This window comes from Lampetra fluviatilis, chromosome 1 (genome assembly GCF_964198595.1).
Source record: "Lampetra fluviatilis chromosome 1, kcLamFluv1.1, whole genome shotgun sequence".
Lineage (NCBI taxonomy): Eukaryota > Metazoa > Chordata > Hyperoartia > Petromyzontiformes > Petromyzontidae > Lampetra > Lampetra fluviatilis.
In genome coordinates, this window is record NC_136275.1 from 31,925,689 (window position 1) to 31,941,261 (window position 15,573).

At 48.0% G+C, this 15,573-nt stretch overlaps 1 protein-coding gene across 5 annotated transcripts in view; it reads left to right on the forward strand.

Annotated features, from left to right (window-relative positions):
- LOC144934737 (caskin-1-like) overlaps positions 1-15,573 on the forward strand; it is a 151,011-nt gene that overhangs the window by 116,234 nt on the left and 19,204 nt on the right. For all 5 annotated transcript variants that reach the window (XM_078860851.1, XM_078860824.1, XM_078860832.1 and 2 more), the window contains 4 exons: positions 1,747-1,822; positions 4,424-4,518; positions 7,362-7,472; positions 8,357-8,458. In XM_078860851.1, coding sequence (XP_078716977.1) covers positions 1,747-1,822; positions 4,424-4,518; positions 7,362-7,472; positions 8,357-8,458 — 384 coding nt within the window. The remainder of the gene's footprint in view (positions 1-1,746; positions 1,823-4,423; positions 4,519-7,361; positions 7,473-8,356; positions 8,459-15,573) is intronic.

Here is a 15,573-nt window from a genome sequence, read left to right on the forward strand (position 1 = left end):
GTATATTAGTGTGTAATGTACACACTGGGTGTGTATATTAGTGTGTAATGTACACACTGGGTGTGTATATTAGTGTGTAATGTACACACTGGGTGTGTATATTAGTGTGTAATGTACACACTGGGTGTGTATATTAGAGTGTAATGTACACACTGGGTGTGTATATTAGTGTGTAATGTACACACTGGGTGTGTATATTAGTGTGTAATGTACACACTGGGTGTGTATAGTAGAGCGTAATGTACACACTGGGTGTGTATAGTAGAGTGTAATGTACACACCCCGTGTGTGTAAACTTGCCAGTGTTTGTAATGATTTTGGCGGAAACTTACATTCGTGGCCAACATCAGTGGCGAATATTTGAAACCGGTCAACTCAGCCTTACACAAGTACATGATGTCGTATGGTATAATGAGAAGGGTGCATAATGACACGGTTAGAGTCATTTTTAATCGAAGCAAAAATCAACAGTTACAGTGTTGTGTGTAAGGGACTCCTCTACTTATCAACAAGTTATGTTCCAGAGGTCTGTTCGTAAGTCGAGTTGTCCAACTTTACTCCTGTCGATTCCAAACATGTTGTACGGCATCTACAATAAACACGGGGAATTCATTTAAGCGCTGTATAATTTCTTGTAGACGTAGAGGCCACTGGTCCTTCGTGTTCTGCAGATGTAGATGCCACCACCGCCATCTGTTGCACGGCGGTTGAACTTAGGACCCTCGGTCCGAGCAGGCGACTGGACATACGGACAGGTTTGTTCGTATCTCTGACGGTTCGTAAGTCACATGTTCGTGAGTAGAGGAGTCCCTGCATGTTGAACTTATTTCGGACCGTACGTAGCCAATCGTGCTAATCATGAGGTGCGAGTGAAGGACAACAAACTCAACACAAAAACCAGTGTTGTACAAACGAGGACAAGGTAAAGTATGTTTTCTGTTCTGTATTGGCAAGTGGCTGGGTGGTAGACCGAGCAGCTCGCAATCGGGAGGTTGCGAGTTAAAATCCTGGTTGGGAGGTTGTTGACTCAGCCGATCAATTATTCATCTGCAGTCGATGCAATGAGTAGCACTTTGTGAAGAGGTTAACAGTGGTTGTTCTATGGGAAAAAAATATTATAATACCTCACCCCTGCCATAGCAATGTGGAATTTCCACCACTGGCTCAGGGCTGTGAACCGCCGTGATGCTCAACGCTCATCTTAGCAGGATTCATTTCCTGTTTACTTTTCAGTTTATAATTTTTTCACAATTTATTGGAGTTAAAATTTAGACATTTTGTTTTAAATTCTTCGTGTGAATAAATGCATTTTTACGTACGACATACCGCCTAAAAGTATTTTGTCAGACGCTAACCATTTTACGCGTAAAATCAATTCATTTCAATAAAAAGAGATGGGCGATAATGCGGTACAACAATTTCAATTCGATCCCATTTTCATTGCGATGATTTAAAATTGTACCATTGATTTCCAATTGGGGCTCATGCAAATTCAATGCCCCGATCCAATGGTGCAATCCCCGGTCTTTTTGTGCGTGCATAATAAATCTATATAATGACCGTGTGTTTACATTTGTACGTGTATGCACACAGGTACCGTACGGAAGTGTGTGTGCGTATATATCTCCGTATGTGTGCCGCTCATCATTGCAAGTCCACCGTCCAGGTGGTTGGTTTTGTGGGTGGGTGTGCGTGCGTGTGTGTGCGAGTGACGTGCCGCCTCTTGTCCGTGCGCCCCCTCCCCAGGGCTGCCTGCTGGGCGTGCCGCAGCCCTCGCCGCTGCTGAGCCCGGCCGTGAACGAGCACGGAGAGCCGTCATCCGGTACGCGGGGCCCACACCCCCACACACGCCAGCGTTCATATCCGACACTCTGAAATCCACGTTGAAAATGCTGACTTTAGAACAGCTGCTTGTTGCTGACTTTAGTTTGGCGTCCTTCGCCACCCCCCCCCCCCGCGCCTCCGATAAGCACGGTTGGCTACGTACTGTGCAAAAGAAGGTTCCAATCCTTACTAATACGTCAGTTTAACACGTGGGCTTTCACGACCAATAGCATTCATAATGCAGGTGTTTTTTAGGGTTAGATCGCGTAAACATAAATGTGCCGTTAAACCTGCAACCATCCGCCACAGCAAATTAGCACGTAAACAGAACATGCCAAGTCGTCACTAGTGCAGCACTAACCGGTGTGTTGGAGAGCAAATATACAACATTTACAATCTAAGTACGACGTTTGGCCAGTAATTACAACTCGCATCATCAGGCAACAACCAGATGTAATGCGTATTCCCATCTGGCTGGCTCCGTAGCATGTGGGGGGCTGCAGGGGGGTGGAGGGGGCTGCCCCCACCAACCCCCCTCCCTCCTACTGAAGTCTCGCCCCCCCCCCTTCTCAATTCTTATATGCAAGTAGAAAAATGTTGGTATAACATCGGGGGTGAGAGCCAGAGCAGGATACGTGATGGACAAATGCCAATTGTACCGTTACTCATTCTGTCCAGCGTTTAACACTGGTTTGAGGTTTGTTTAACGTCGCCTGTGTGATGTCGCCCTGAGATTATTTATTTTTATCTGGCCGCCCACTAAATAGGTATTTCTGCTGGGGGGCACTGACCTGGACCTGAGGTTAGAGCGCTCATATCATATTAAGATGGCTGCGAGTTCAAATCCCAGTTGTGGGTCAACTCAGGCCATCATTTCGCCAGTTCCATGAATGGAGAACGATGTTGTGGAAAATCAATGACGGTTAATCCCATGGAGAGATTGACTTCCGTCAAAAGAATGTGGAATTTCCGCTACTGGTTCAGAGTTACCAACAGAAAGGAGTGCTGCCCCCTAGCTCATTGGAGCGGGGAGATGATGACTTCTAGCCGCTAGTCTCACGCCCGGGCGCAGAAGTGATGGGTGACGCAGTGGTTAGCGCACCGCACTATGAACCTGGTGAGCTGGGTTCAACATCCCAAGTCCTTGCTAACAAACATCAGTGGCGAGTGGTATCTGAACCTGTCCTGGCCGCCCTCCCCGCACCAACCCACACTCGCCAGCCTTGTGAAGTATGTTCAGCACTCGGGAGGCTTTCATCCAGCAGTGGATTAACAACGGGCTGTAAATAATTGTGAAATGTTGAGACGTACACCCCAACAGATGGCTCTCTCTCTCTCTCTCTATATAGGGCCAGATTCACATCTTGACAAAACATTGTACATACACGTCAACGCTTTGTAGAATAAGCCCCACTGTCGCTAACAGCTTGGACCAAAATGAACATCCGTCGAGAAATTGTGCGTCTCTCATGTGCTAGCCATTGGGCGTCCGAGCAATCCAAATGTAACGCCGACAGTGCAAGGGTTACAATTCATAGGTGGCCATGGGCGCGTGTCCGGGCGTTTCGCGACTAATTTGTCGTGATCGCACACGCGCGGACCCTCGCACGTTTCGCATTCACGGTGGCTAGGTGTTGATTGTTGCCTCAAATTAACTTGAATCGTCAAGTGATTGAAGTGGGTGAAAAAAGACGGGGCAGGCCAATGGCGCAGGTTTGGCGCGCAACAACGGAGGAGCGCGCCGCTGCACTGGTACATCACGCATGCAAACTCTGTCCTCGTGGGCTTTTGATAAGGTCACGAGATTCGCAGACGAGCCACATGTAGAGCATTTCAGAGTCATCTGTCATAGCCTTGTCTTATGTGCAATTCACTCCAACATTTGTCTATTCGTAGATAGAGTTCCTTTATTTACAATCGTGGGGGAAGCAGTGGTTCAGTGGTTAGCGTGCTGAGCGAGGATCCCACCAGCCTGGTTTTGATTCCCGAATCCAAATAACATCAGTGGCAAGTCTGAACCAGTCCGGGGTAACCCCTTTATCAAATTGCACTGACCAGCGTGGTGAAGTATGGTCAAACAACCCCCATGAGGTGAGGAATATTTTTTCCCCAGTGGATTGAACAGAAGTCTGAAATAAAAAATATCCCGTTGCTTACCCAAATGTAATGTTCATCCAAAACAAAGTATAAGACGTGATGCAGGATCGATAAAAAAACAATAAGTGCAACAGGTAGAAATACAACAGTAAATAATTTGCGCAAAAATAAAGTTCAACAAAATATATACAAATGCAATCTGGTATGCACACAAACAATAAAATCAAATTATGACACATTTACACGACTTAACCCTAAACAAACTTCATCGTGAACGCAAACGCTGATGACAAGGTTGATGATAACAATAATGATGATCACTGCTACTGCACCTATTATTGCTGCTGCTTTGGCTGTTGATGATGATGATGAAACTCCTGTTGCTGTTGATGATGAATTAATTCTGCAGCTGCTGATGATAATGTTACATTCTTCTGTTGCTGTCTGCTGCTCATTGTTTTAATAATTGTACTAACCCCTTTTCAATTCCTTCTCACGTCAGGTGCAGGCAGAGCCCACGGCGCAGGAGGTGTCCCTGTGTGTGAGCAGCCTCAGGGAGACCTTACCAAGAGACCCCATCACGTCTTGGAAGGAAAGGTTTGTTAATTACAAACGTATACAAACCACACAAAGCCTTAAAAGACTACTGGGGCAAATGCTGTTAGCGAGAACCTATGAAGGCCAGCACGGCACATGAGGGGGTGGGGGGCAAGCGCCAAGCCCAACCTAGTAGCGATGTTTACACACCACAGCAGGTACTGATTTTAGGTTGAGTCGACCTAGGGTAGGCCCAGGACCATTTCAGATAATCGTCACTGGTGTTGGCCCTGAGCGGGAATCGAACTCGGGTCGCCGGGTTCGTAGCATAGCGCTAACTGCTACCCTACCGCTCCCCAATACCAAGACCATCGCCATTCGCCACTAAGTGATGATGACGTCAGCACAGCGCCTGTGCCATGCTAGGTGCACCTTGAAGCCACTTGAAGGTTCGAAGGCTCGCTGACAGCAGATCTCGGGACAGACCCAGGTGCCATGGGTTGGCTGACTGAGATGACTGATCGATGCACCAGCTGTACCCCCTACTGTGCCAACTTGCTTAATTTTAGCCGCCCGACGCTCCGCTCATTGTTGTGAGCGTTGCTCATCTGCCCTCCGTTGTTGCTGGAGGGCGACTGCCTCCAATTACCCAGTAGTGTCCTTCATGACCCTCCTCCATACCGCTCCCCACACACACACGCACACACGTCATCCTGCGCGAACCACGATGCCGATTCAATGCACGTCGGATGGAATTTTTACTGCGGTTGTCAATCTTGATGCATTCCCTGCAATCTCCGGAGCAGCCGTACATTTAAATGTCCATTAATGCGCCTGCATAACGCGGGTGCGCCGAGCGAGCCGTGCCGATGCCCCTGGTGATTTGGCAGCGCTGCGCTGAGTGTGTGTGTTGAATGCACTATATTGAGTGCGACTTGGCCAGCTCCCAATGCATTATGTATTTGGTGAATGGCATCCCATTATCAATGGATGAGTGGCCACTGTTTGATATATGAATTGTGAGTACTTCACAAGAAGAAAAAAAAAGTAGTAATTTATTGTCGTTGAGTAGATACTTTCTATATTTTTGGGTATTATTATCATCATTATTGCTGTTGACGTATTTTTTTTGACAAGTCCATCACGCCTCGTGGGATCATTAAAATGGGTACCGCTTTGTGAGAACTGGAACGCAGGCAGGAGCACTGCCTCGTTGCTTATCGTTTTTTTTCTTTAACTTAACCAAGAAGAAAAAACAAACTTCATCCCGAGACTTTCCTCATTTGGCGATTTGCGTGCGGAAGGAAACGAAGAATACTTTGAGAGACCCGTTGCGTGCCAGGTGCTCCCAAACATCTCGGCAACCCTTTCGATTTAAAGCTTTCGTGACTGCAGGGATTCATCTTCTTGGTTCTTTCGGTAAAGTCACGTAGAATGGAAATAATAAAATAATAAAAATAAGACAATAAAATACAACTCTCACGACGTTTCGGCCACAACGCAAGCAGCCGTCCTCAGGTGAAGAACAGGTCTGTCGGAACGACAGCGTCTGAATGAACACCACCAAGCTTGGCAGCGTATATTTAAGCTGGGTTAGAGGAGGAAGGGCGCCTTGACAAAGGAATTTGCATATCAACAGATGAATTTAGCATATTTATGGGAAATACAGATATGGGATTAGTCACTACTTGTGGAATGCGTAGGAGGTAGGGGGGGTCTCAAATTCCTTTGTCAAGGCGCCCTTCCACCCCTAACCCAGTCTTTCCGAAAGACTTGTTCTTCACCTGAGGACGGCTGCTTGCGTTGTGGCCGAAACGTCGTGAGAATTGCATTTTATTATTTTTTATTTTTATTATTTTATTATTTCCCATCTACGTGACTTTACCGAAAGAATCAAGAAGATCTCGGCAACCCGCTTGCTGTACTACCATCTCTCGGCCATGCTGTCGCCCTGCTGATTGGTCATTTCGCACCAGGTAATCGCCGATGTGCGGCATTAGCCAGGCGACACCGCGTCTGCCCACTTTGATGCCAGATTTCCACCTGCAACCCCAGTGTTCATGTAGTTGGATAAATCTCAGTCGTGTTCATAGTGGAAGTTCAGCTGAGACAACCTGTGGAATTTGAGTCATCTTTATCTGTGGATTCATTTAGTGACTCTCTAGTCGGCTCAAGTAATAAAACATTTAGTCTGCTCTTAAATATAATGAATGCAACTTTTCACGAGTAAATGTTGGTTTTTCGTCAGAGTCTCGGTCATTCACCAAGAAGATTGTCAATGAAAAGTCCACAGGCTTTAAAGCACGGTGCTATCTTTGCAAATTTAATTTATTGTTTCGTTTATCAGCTTCTGCAGAATTCTCCCTGTGCAGTATATAAATGTGCACTTCATTGTTTAATCACTGCTTAGCTTCCTCCCAGTATAAATCCCTTCAGCTTGTGTTGTAGCTGCTCACGCAGACAGGGAGTGACTTTCACAACGGGGCTTCATCGATGATTATTTTCATCACTGACTTCGTTACGGATCAGGGAGCTGGACCCCCCTAACTAAGAAGCTCGACAATTTGTCGCCGGCATTTGAGGTTTTTGAGAGAGATGCTGGGATTTCCGTGGCAAGACAAAGAACCAGCCGTGCAGTCGTCCGGAAGAGGACGTGGCAGGTGAGTGCCTTAGATGCGAAGAGGCACAGAATACCTGGTTGCTCTGGGTGGGACACGTGCGCAGGATGGGGCAAGGCCGATTGTCGAGACAGACTCGTGGAGAGATCTCCACGAGTCCGGTGACCACAAGCAAGATCTACGAAGGCCAGATGGTGGGAGTTGTCTAGAGCAAAATGTTGGAGGGCGCGCGTGAATTCCGTGAGCGAAATCACTCTGCTTCAACCCTTTCCCTACTCTTCTCAGGACGCGGAGGCGATCTTCCAGTGGCTCAGCGACTTCCAGCTGCAGCAGTACGCATCCAACTTCATCAGCGCCGGCTACGACGTGCCGACCATCAGCCGCATGACCCCGGAGGTCTGCGGCACCGATCGGAATACAAAGCAATGGAGAAATACCTTGAATTAGAACTTTGTTAAGTCAGCTACAGATTAAAATTGGACTCAACATTGTGTTTTGTGTTAGGCCACATTTGTGTGGTTAGTCATCTGAGTCAGAAGTTCATTTCCTGGTTAATGCCCATTGAGATCCGAGGCTTTTTCTCAAGGGCAGACCGCATCAGCGGTCGGACAAAACACGTTGTCTCGCGCACGAGCGTCTGTCGCGCCGATCACGATTGTTTCGGTCCGCCAGTAAGATGAAGCCCGATTCTCACGACCACATTCAGAAATTGGATTTGTAACATTTTTGGTTGAGTCTACAGCAAGCATCTTGAGGACAGGATCCAGGAAGTCTGAATAAAATCCAGGAAGTTGGAAAATATCGGTGTCACCTGAGCCAGCTTTGGAAGGAGATAGGTGTCATGACTATGGCGGGTGGTGGAGACTGCTGGAGGGTTTTAACGACACAGATTTGGCCAGATCATTGCTTCAAACTCACTCAAAAATCAATCATCAATTTGGATACTGGCTCCGACAATATAGGGGTTAAATTTGAAATTGAGTATGATGTATAGTTTTAAACCACTCTCATTCATTTTGCCCGAGTATCGAGTCAAATTGTCCATGAAAGCTTGACTGGGATGGGTTCGGCGTGAGATGTAAGAGAGACGTAATATTGCCCCCTGTGCAATGAGCACCGACTTCCACACGTGAGAATAATTTATTCTTGCTATACACAGCATAGGAACGCTGAGGCACATAGAAGATTGCAAGGGCTGAACTTGCGGCGTTAATAATAATTTGAATGTATACAGTTGAGTGATTACAGCCGCTGGGATATGTTGTGGTCTTGCGCAACAGGACCTCACCGCTATCGGAGTCACCAAGCCCGGCCATCGGAAGAAAATCTCCGTCGAGATCGGCAAACTGAGCATCCCAGAGTGGCTGCCAGACTACAAGCCGGTGAGTGTGTGGCCTCGCACACAACCGACGCTGGGTTACGCGAAGACACAGCGCAACGTACAGCACAGACAGGTGCCCTTTGAGTTTGCATGCGTGTACGTTGATCTCCTTTCGCGCCGTACGCAGCCGACCGTGCTATATCGGATGTGCGGCCAGTGACGCGGGTGCCCTAGTCGTAGCGCGCCTGCCCGTCGCAGAGGTGCGTGGTTCAAATCCGCCGGGCCTGCCCTGGTTGTTGCCGCAGCTGTGTAGTTGAATCATTTCTTTGTTCATACCGTTTCTCATTTTGCGAAGTGCCTCAATTAAAGGCGCTCTGTGGATATGAAAAAGGGAAGATTAGACGTTTACCGCCCTCCTCGCGGTGAATGCCAAAGATCCGCTGGCCTCACTCGGAGCAAGTGGGCTATCGCGTGCCGGCGTCGTGGTCCAAATCTGCCACTATCTGAGAAATTGGCCACAAATTTACTCGATTGGGATTCAAATTGTCGCCCGCTACCGGCTGGCGGAGTGATGCCCGCTTGCAAGGTGCCCAAGTGGTCTCGGAGAAAATAATTGTCCTTTGTAGATTCAGTCCTCGAAATACTGGGCTCATTCTCGTGGTGGGGGGCAGGGGGGGTGAATTTTCTTATCAAAACCATCTTCCTATTAAAACCCCCGTTATTCAATGAACGGCACTAAATTTATCCAAGTGACAGCCTTTAATGTTATTTCTAATACTTTTCCGATTTAAAATAATCTTTCCCATTTTGAATATTTAAAACAAAAATACAATTTTTGCCTTGACAGCACCGAAGAAGACCGCAAGCCGATTTGGGAATGTGCATTAACAGTGATACCACTCACAGTGGCTATTGTAGAGTACAGTACCAAAGTGGGGCTGCCTGCTGCGTGACGTTTCTGTGCAGCGTGGAGACGCAACTCGCAAAAGAGGTCAGCGTGCCTCTGCGGTTCCATCTCTGAGCCTCAGGAGTGCGAGTTTCCATTTTTGTAGGGTCCTCCCCAACCCCCCCCCCCCCCAAAAAAAAAAAACAAAGAGATATGTTATACGTTGAGCATCGTTTCTCCACCAACGTTATTTCAAGGACTCACGGTATTGGGCACATACCGAAAGCAATGCTCGCAAAGATCAATGATAACAGATGTTTCATTTTTCGCTCTACCCTCTGTATTATTTGGGGGTCAGTTTAAATTGGCACCAGCGAGGTGATGTCACGGGCTCCGTTTGATTGGTCTCTCGCTGTTCACACGACAGCTCCTGTGTGTGTCATCACATGAGACTAATCGTGTGACTCATTAAGGGGCTGGAGACTGACCACCAGTGTTTTCAAAAAGGCAGTCAGTGCACTGGGTGGAAACGTAGGAACCCCTGATGAAGACCCCATAGGCTGTGCTGAATGTAAAGCCACGGTTGAAACCACGCTCATGCCTAAGCTTTGTGTCAGGGGCATGTTAATGTGTTCGTGAACGACGGCCCTTTTGTCAATCCACGATGGGATGCCGGGTCCTCCCTCACACCGTGCGGGTCGGGTGGGTTGTTTGGGCCAGACCTTCGCCAGACTGCTCAGTGCGGGTTGGTGAATGCGGGCAGCAGAGACAAGGAAGCACTGCCCCCTGCCGCCCCCGACACGATAAAAAATAATGACTTAGAAGTCAGCGCAGCACTTTCAGGTGCCAGCTCCACAACAGCGTCCAATAGCGCAGTCACAATGACGCCGGCTGGGGTCACCTCACCTCCTTCAATGGATTGGAAACCTGGAACGATCGCACTGATTTCTGGACGTTGGATGCTGAGATACGATGAGTGATTCAGCCGCACTTTTTAACGTTTTTTTTGTATTTTGTACGCGTGGATTTCAACTCCTGCAATGCCATGGGTGGACGTTGTCCGTGCTCATTCATTGCGGACCTTCCTCTGCTAGTCAATTGACAAGAGGGCAGAACACCATCATTACTGTTGAATCTAAGATGTTAATTATTTCTGCGTCCCATTACTTCACAGTTTTAAGGGTGGAGCTTCTTGGCATTGAAATGTGAAAATGTCCACATCTCTCTCTGGCCCGCTAACAGCGGCGGCCATCATCCCACGCTCATCATTTGAGCGGGGCACAACACTTTACATAGAGGCTTTCTTCTTCTTCTTGTGTGTTCAGTCTGAAGATTCAGTGAAGAGAGCACAACTTTGTGTGCAGGCCACTCGGAACACAACCCATACAAACCTTCAATCAGGGCACTCCGATAACCAAAAGGACCCCACTTTTTCAGAAGCGCATTTCATTTAATTCGACGCGCGGGAACCCCGGGTCCGGGTGAATGAAAGAATCCATCGCATTGTTTCGCAAGCTGCAGGGGCGCTCACTGAGATACAATATCTCTGTTGCACCCGGAGACCTGGCAGACGGCCAAGATGCCACACTCACTGCTGCATTGAGTGAGGCGCCCAGGCATGATGTTCCAGCCCAGGGGGGAGGAAAAGTGATGGATGAAACCGATGACGTGATGGCGGCCGTGAAAAAAAAGTTACTCGCGGCGAGACACCCGAAGCGCAGATGGAGTGGTGCTGACACCAGTGAGTTGAGTGTTCACGATTGGGTGGCGTTGAATGCGTGCGGCACATGATGGTTTGTAATGCTCATACTAACGGCTTTGTTCAATCCAGGGAAAACCTCAGTGATGCTCGAGTGTGTGTGTGTGTGTTTCAGTATGGTCTTGCACTGGGATTCTTAGCCAATTCCATTAATGAGTGAGGGAGAAAACCACAGTGCCCAGGCAAGGGGCTGTAATTTACTCAAAGCTCAGCAGATCTATAGAATTCATTGCTGTACTGCCATCACCTGGTCAGCTTGCAGCATGGGCCTACCACATACAGGGATCCCAAGGCAGCTTCACCTTCCAAAGGTGGAATAGGGTCCCGGCTGAACTTTCTGAGCTTCTGAGATCCAACAACCACTGTTGAGATCAGATGAATTCAGAGGTATTTGGTAATCGGCATCGTGTTATTAGAAAAATGCGTTTCGGGTTCTTTGGGTCTTTCGGTAAAGTCACATAGATAGGTTCAAAGAAAATAACTAGCCCCCTTTTCCTGATGACGACCGCTTGAGTTGCGATCGAAACGTCGTAGTTTTTTGTTATTTTCTTTGAACCTATCTATGTGACTTTGCCGACAGATCCAAATAATTATGTATTTCTGCAGTCACGAAAGCTTTAAGTCAAGATGTATGCGTTTAGGGTATTTGACTGCTGTAAATGTCCACGTGATGAGCCTCTTTGTTGAGCTATCATTTGTGGCCAGGTCGCTTCTGAAAAAGAGCTACATAGCTCAGTGGGCCTTACCTGGTAAAATAAAAAATTGCAAAAAATAGTAAAAAAAATATGCATTTATCTGCCAGTGGTGTTAGATTGATTGACTTTTACATTTATATTTTATTTCAAGTCGGGGAGAGCCCATTGAGATGGAAAAATGCTCATGATCAGGCACTCGAGTACACGTAAATAAAATGCACAATCATCACGCAGCGATTTTGAAAACTCATTTCTTTAGAACTACTTTTTGTGTTTTATTTTGTTGTCCTTCCCCCGCACCTCCGATTAGCACGGTTGGCTACGTACGGTGCTAACGAAGTTTAATAACACACACATACTCTGGATGTCACTTCAGCCTGTGATCCCTCTAGGGTTGACAAAACGAGTTCCACTTTGGGACGTGGAAGCTCCGGCGGCAGCTTGAGACAGACACGGGCATCGCCCCACGCTGCTTTCAGCTGGGAATCCAGACGCTTTGACCTCTGAATTTCTGACTCTCCGTACCGCATTAGACGTGCGCAAGTGAAACCATTTCGCCGGGCGTTTGATTGCGTTGCCACGAGCCCATCGGGGGGGGGGGGGGGGCAGGCGGTGGACCTGTCCTCTGCAACAAAATCCAAATTCATCATCTCTGGGTGTGCACTGTGGAGCGTGGAGGCAGGAGGCCCGGGCATGGCCGGAGGCTGGGGGGTGTTGCCGAGCTCTTGGGAGTCGAGGCGTTCATTTATTTACTGGGCCAGCTGTGGTCGGCGCCCAGAACACGCGCACAGGGGACCCTTCTGCTCGATGGCTGCAGGAGATCATCACCACGAGGCGTTGGCGCGTGCGTGCGTGCATATTTACGTTGAACTCTTTTTCGCGCCATACGTAGCCAGCCGTGCTGATCGGAGGTGCGGGGGGGGGACAACAAACTAAACACAAAAAGCAGATCTTGGCGTGCGTTTGTACACGGCGTGCGTGCGTTCGTACACGGCGTGTGTGCGTTGTGTACATGGCGTGCGCGCTGTTTAATGCATGGTGCTCGATGGGTGCAGGATTTAGATGAAAGGGACCCGGGGTCGCACCGCAACAGTCCCAGCGACCTGGCTTCTTCAATTCCCAGTCAGGCTCGTCAGAGAAGAGTCGTCTCTGAATCTCTTCCAGGCCTCCCCTAGGTTGGTTCAGCATTAAATGACTACCCGGCGTAGTGCGATTTAACGTGGAGTGAAATGAGTGGCTGAGGGTTTGGGTCTGGCCAAAACACCCCCTCGAGTGCCAGCCTTAATAGGTGCTTGCGAATAGTAGTGACCCCCAACAGTCTATACAACAACAAAAAACTTCTGTTAGACTAATGTTACCATTGCACAATGACAGGTAGGATATCATCATCATCGTCTCCCACCCCACAGCAATTTAATGAAGTCACATAATTACGGATTAACATTGATTCAATGGTCAATTATTTTCCGTCTAATATTTGCTTTACTGTTAGTCTAATTTGGATCGATTTTCGTTTTGTCACTTGAACAGTATTGGTCACTCAATAAACCCCAAATGTAAGTGTAGTTATAAGTTGCATGAATTGCACATCACTCATTCTCACTCGCGTGACTCACCGCGTGTAGCGTTCTTGTAAGAATTTACTTGAAGTGATACATCTATCCGTCGTTACTTTGTCAATCATATTCATCATATGTTTGGACGATGTGCAATTCACAATCACACGTCTAAATCCTTCAATTACACATTTATGCACGTTTACTGGATGTGCTTTTCAAGAAAAACCAAGCTGGCAAGCCACTCTCTTAGCAGAGCCTCCGTTCCATTGGGCACGCAAGCTTACACTCAAACGCGCTCTGCTCTGACGAGGAATGTGAGAACGCACCACCCTTTTAGGTTCATACATCCCCATTATTCGATGAAGGAATTGGTCATTTTGTAAAGTTGCGGTACATTGTAGCATATTTAATGATTGCAGAGGCTAAGAGAACAAATTGAATGTGACGTATCAACATTATTAGCCATGATCAATCTACTGCCGGATAAAGGCTCCCCCAAAATTGTCGACATCCCTCACAGTTCCGTGATGCAGCACTCCACCCAGCACCTGCTCACAAGCCGATCTCATTGCTCCATCTCCGCGAAGGATGACCTCTTGGGCGTTTTCCCCTCCTATGGCTGCCACTCAGGAATCGGGTCGTTATTCTCGCCCAGCAGCCATCGTCATCCCCTCTAGCGACCGCATCCTGCCCAAACCCACTTACTTGAACAGATGTAAAATAGCGATCGAAAATATATCGATTTTATTACGCGTGATTCGATGCATGTGTCATGAGCGTAGGGATACATTTTATTCAGGCATGTGATGATTCATCAGTACATCTCTTGGTCTTACGTTTGTTTCAGTATTCTCATAGCTGAATGCCATCACGTTACAGTTATGCGTACAATAATTTTTCGAAATTACAAAAATTCTAAATTTTGCCTGAAACCTAAGCAGCTTTGTGCACTGCTATTGGTGGATCGTGGAGTAGCTTACACCTCAACTGGTTCGTGGGTTTTGTGGTTTTCATGAAAGGCATTTTCAGTGTGCCCTTGAACAGATGGATGCACATATGGACAGATGGACAGACAATATGGCAATAAATGGCATTATCAGCCACCGTAAAAAGAGATTGAGTTAAAAATGCACCGGACGTAATTAACCTGCACTGTGAAGCAAAGTCTGACGAAAAAACAATCCGTAAAGTGAACTCGGACAAAAACACATCGTGACGTACCAATGAAAAGGGGGCCTTGGAGATTGAGACGCGGCGTTGGGGAGGGGGGGGGGGAAGGGGGGAGGGCGTGCGACCACGGCCGTTGGAGCGTGACGCGTGTGGGTCGTGCATGGGGGTTGTGGCAAGGGGGGACCTGAAAGGGTGCCGAGCATGTGGCCGGGGTGGGCGGTGGGGGTGCTGGTGGGTGGCTCGTGAGAATGAGGCTGTTGAGCACGGAGGTCCCCGGAGAGGACAAGGAGCTGTGGACGCTGGGAGCCCGCTGGGTGATGGGATGAGAGCTCAGCTGGAGTGCGTGTGTGTACGCGCGTGCGTACGTACGCGCGTGTGTGTGTTGTAGCGTAGAAGAGGCAGCGGTGGTGTAGCGGTTAGCGCGCAGTGCTACAAACTCGGCGACCCGAGTTCGATTCCCGCTCAAGGCCAACACCGGTGGCGATTATCTGAACCGATCCTGGGCCACCCCTAGGTCGACAATGCCTCAAATGAGTAGCTGGTGCGGTGTGTAAACATCGCCACTGGGGAGACAAAGGGGGTCGGGCGTGGTGTTGGCCACCCACTCCGCATCTGCCGTTCACGCCTTCATAGGTGCTCGCTAACAGCACTTGCCCCAACAGTCTGTTAAGGCTATACAGTGGGTATTTGTCTTTGTGGATGTGCATGTGTAGATGTTGTGTATGTAATGGAACTGGTATGCAGGAGGTCATGGGTTCGATCCCGACCCTGACGCCTGCATATTTGGAATTTGTATCTTCTCCCCGTGGTGGTGTGGATTTGTCTCCGGGTCCCCTCCAGTTTAGCATAAACGTGCGTTTCGAGTATTTGGCTGCTATATATTAGCACATGATAAGCCACTTCGTTGATATATCATTTGTGTCCAGGTCACTTCTGAAAAAAGAGCTATACAGCTCAGTGGACCTTACCCGGTAAAATAAAAAGTTTAGTTTAGTTTAATATGTATGTGCTCTAACATCACTTGCTCCAGCAGTCTGTAAGGCTACACATCAGGGTTATTTGTATACTGTATTTGTGTGTGTATATCAAGGCCGTAAACATTGGGGG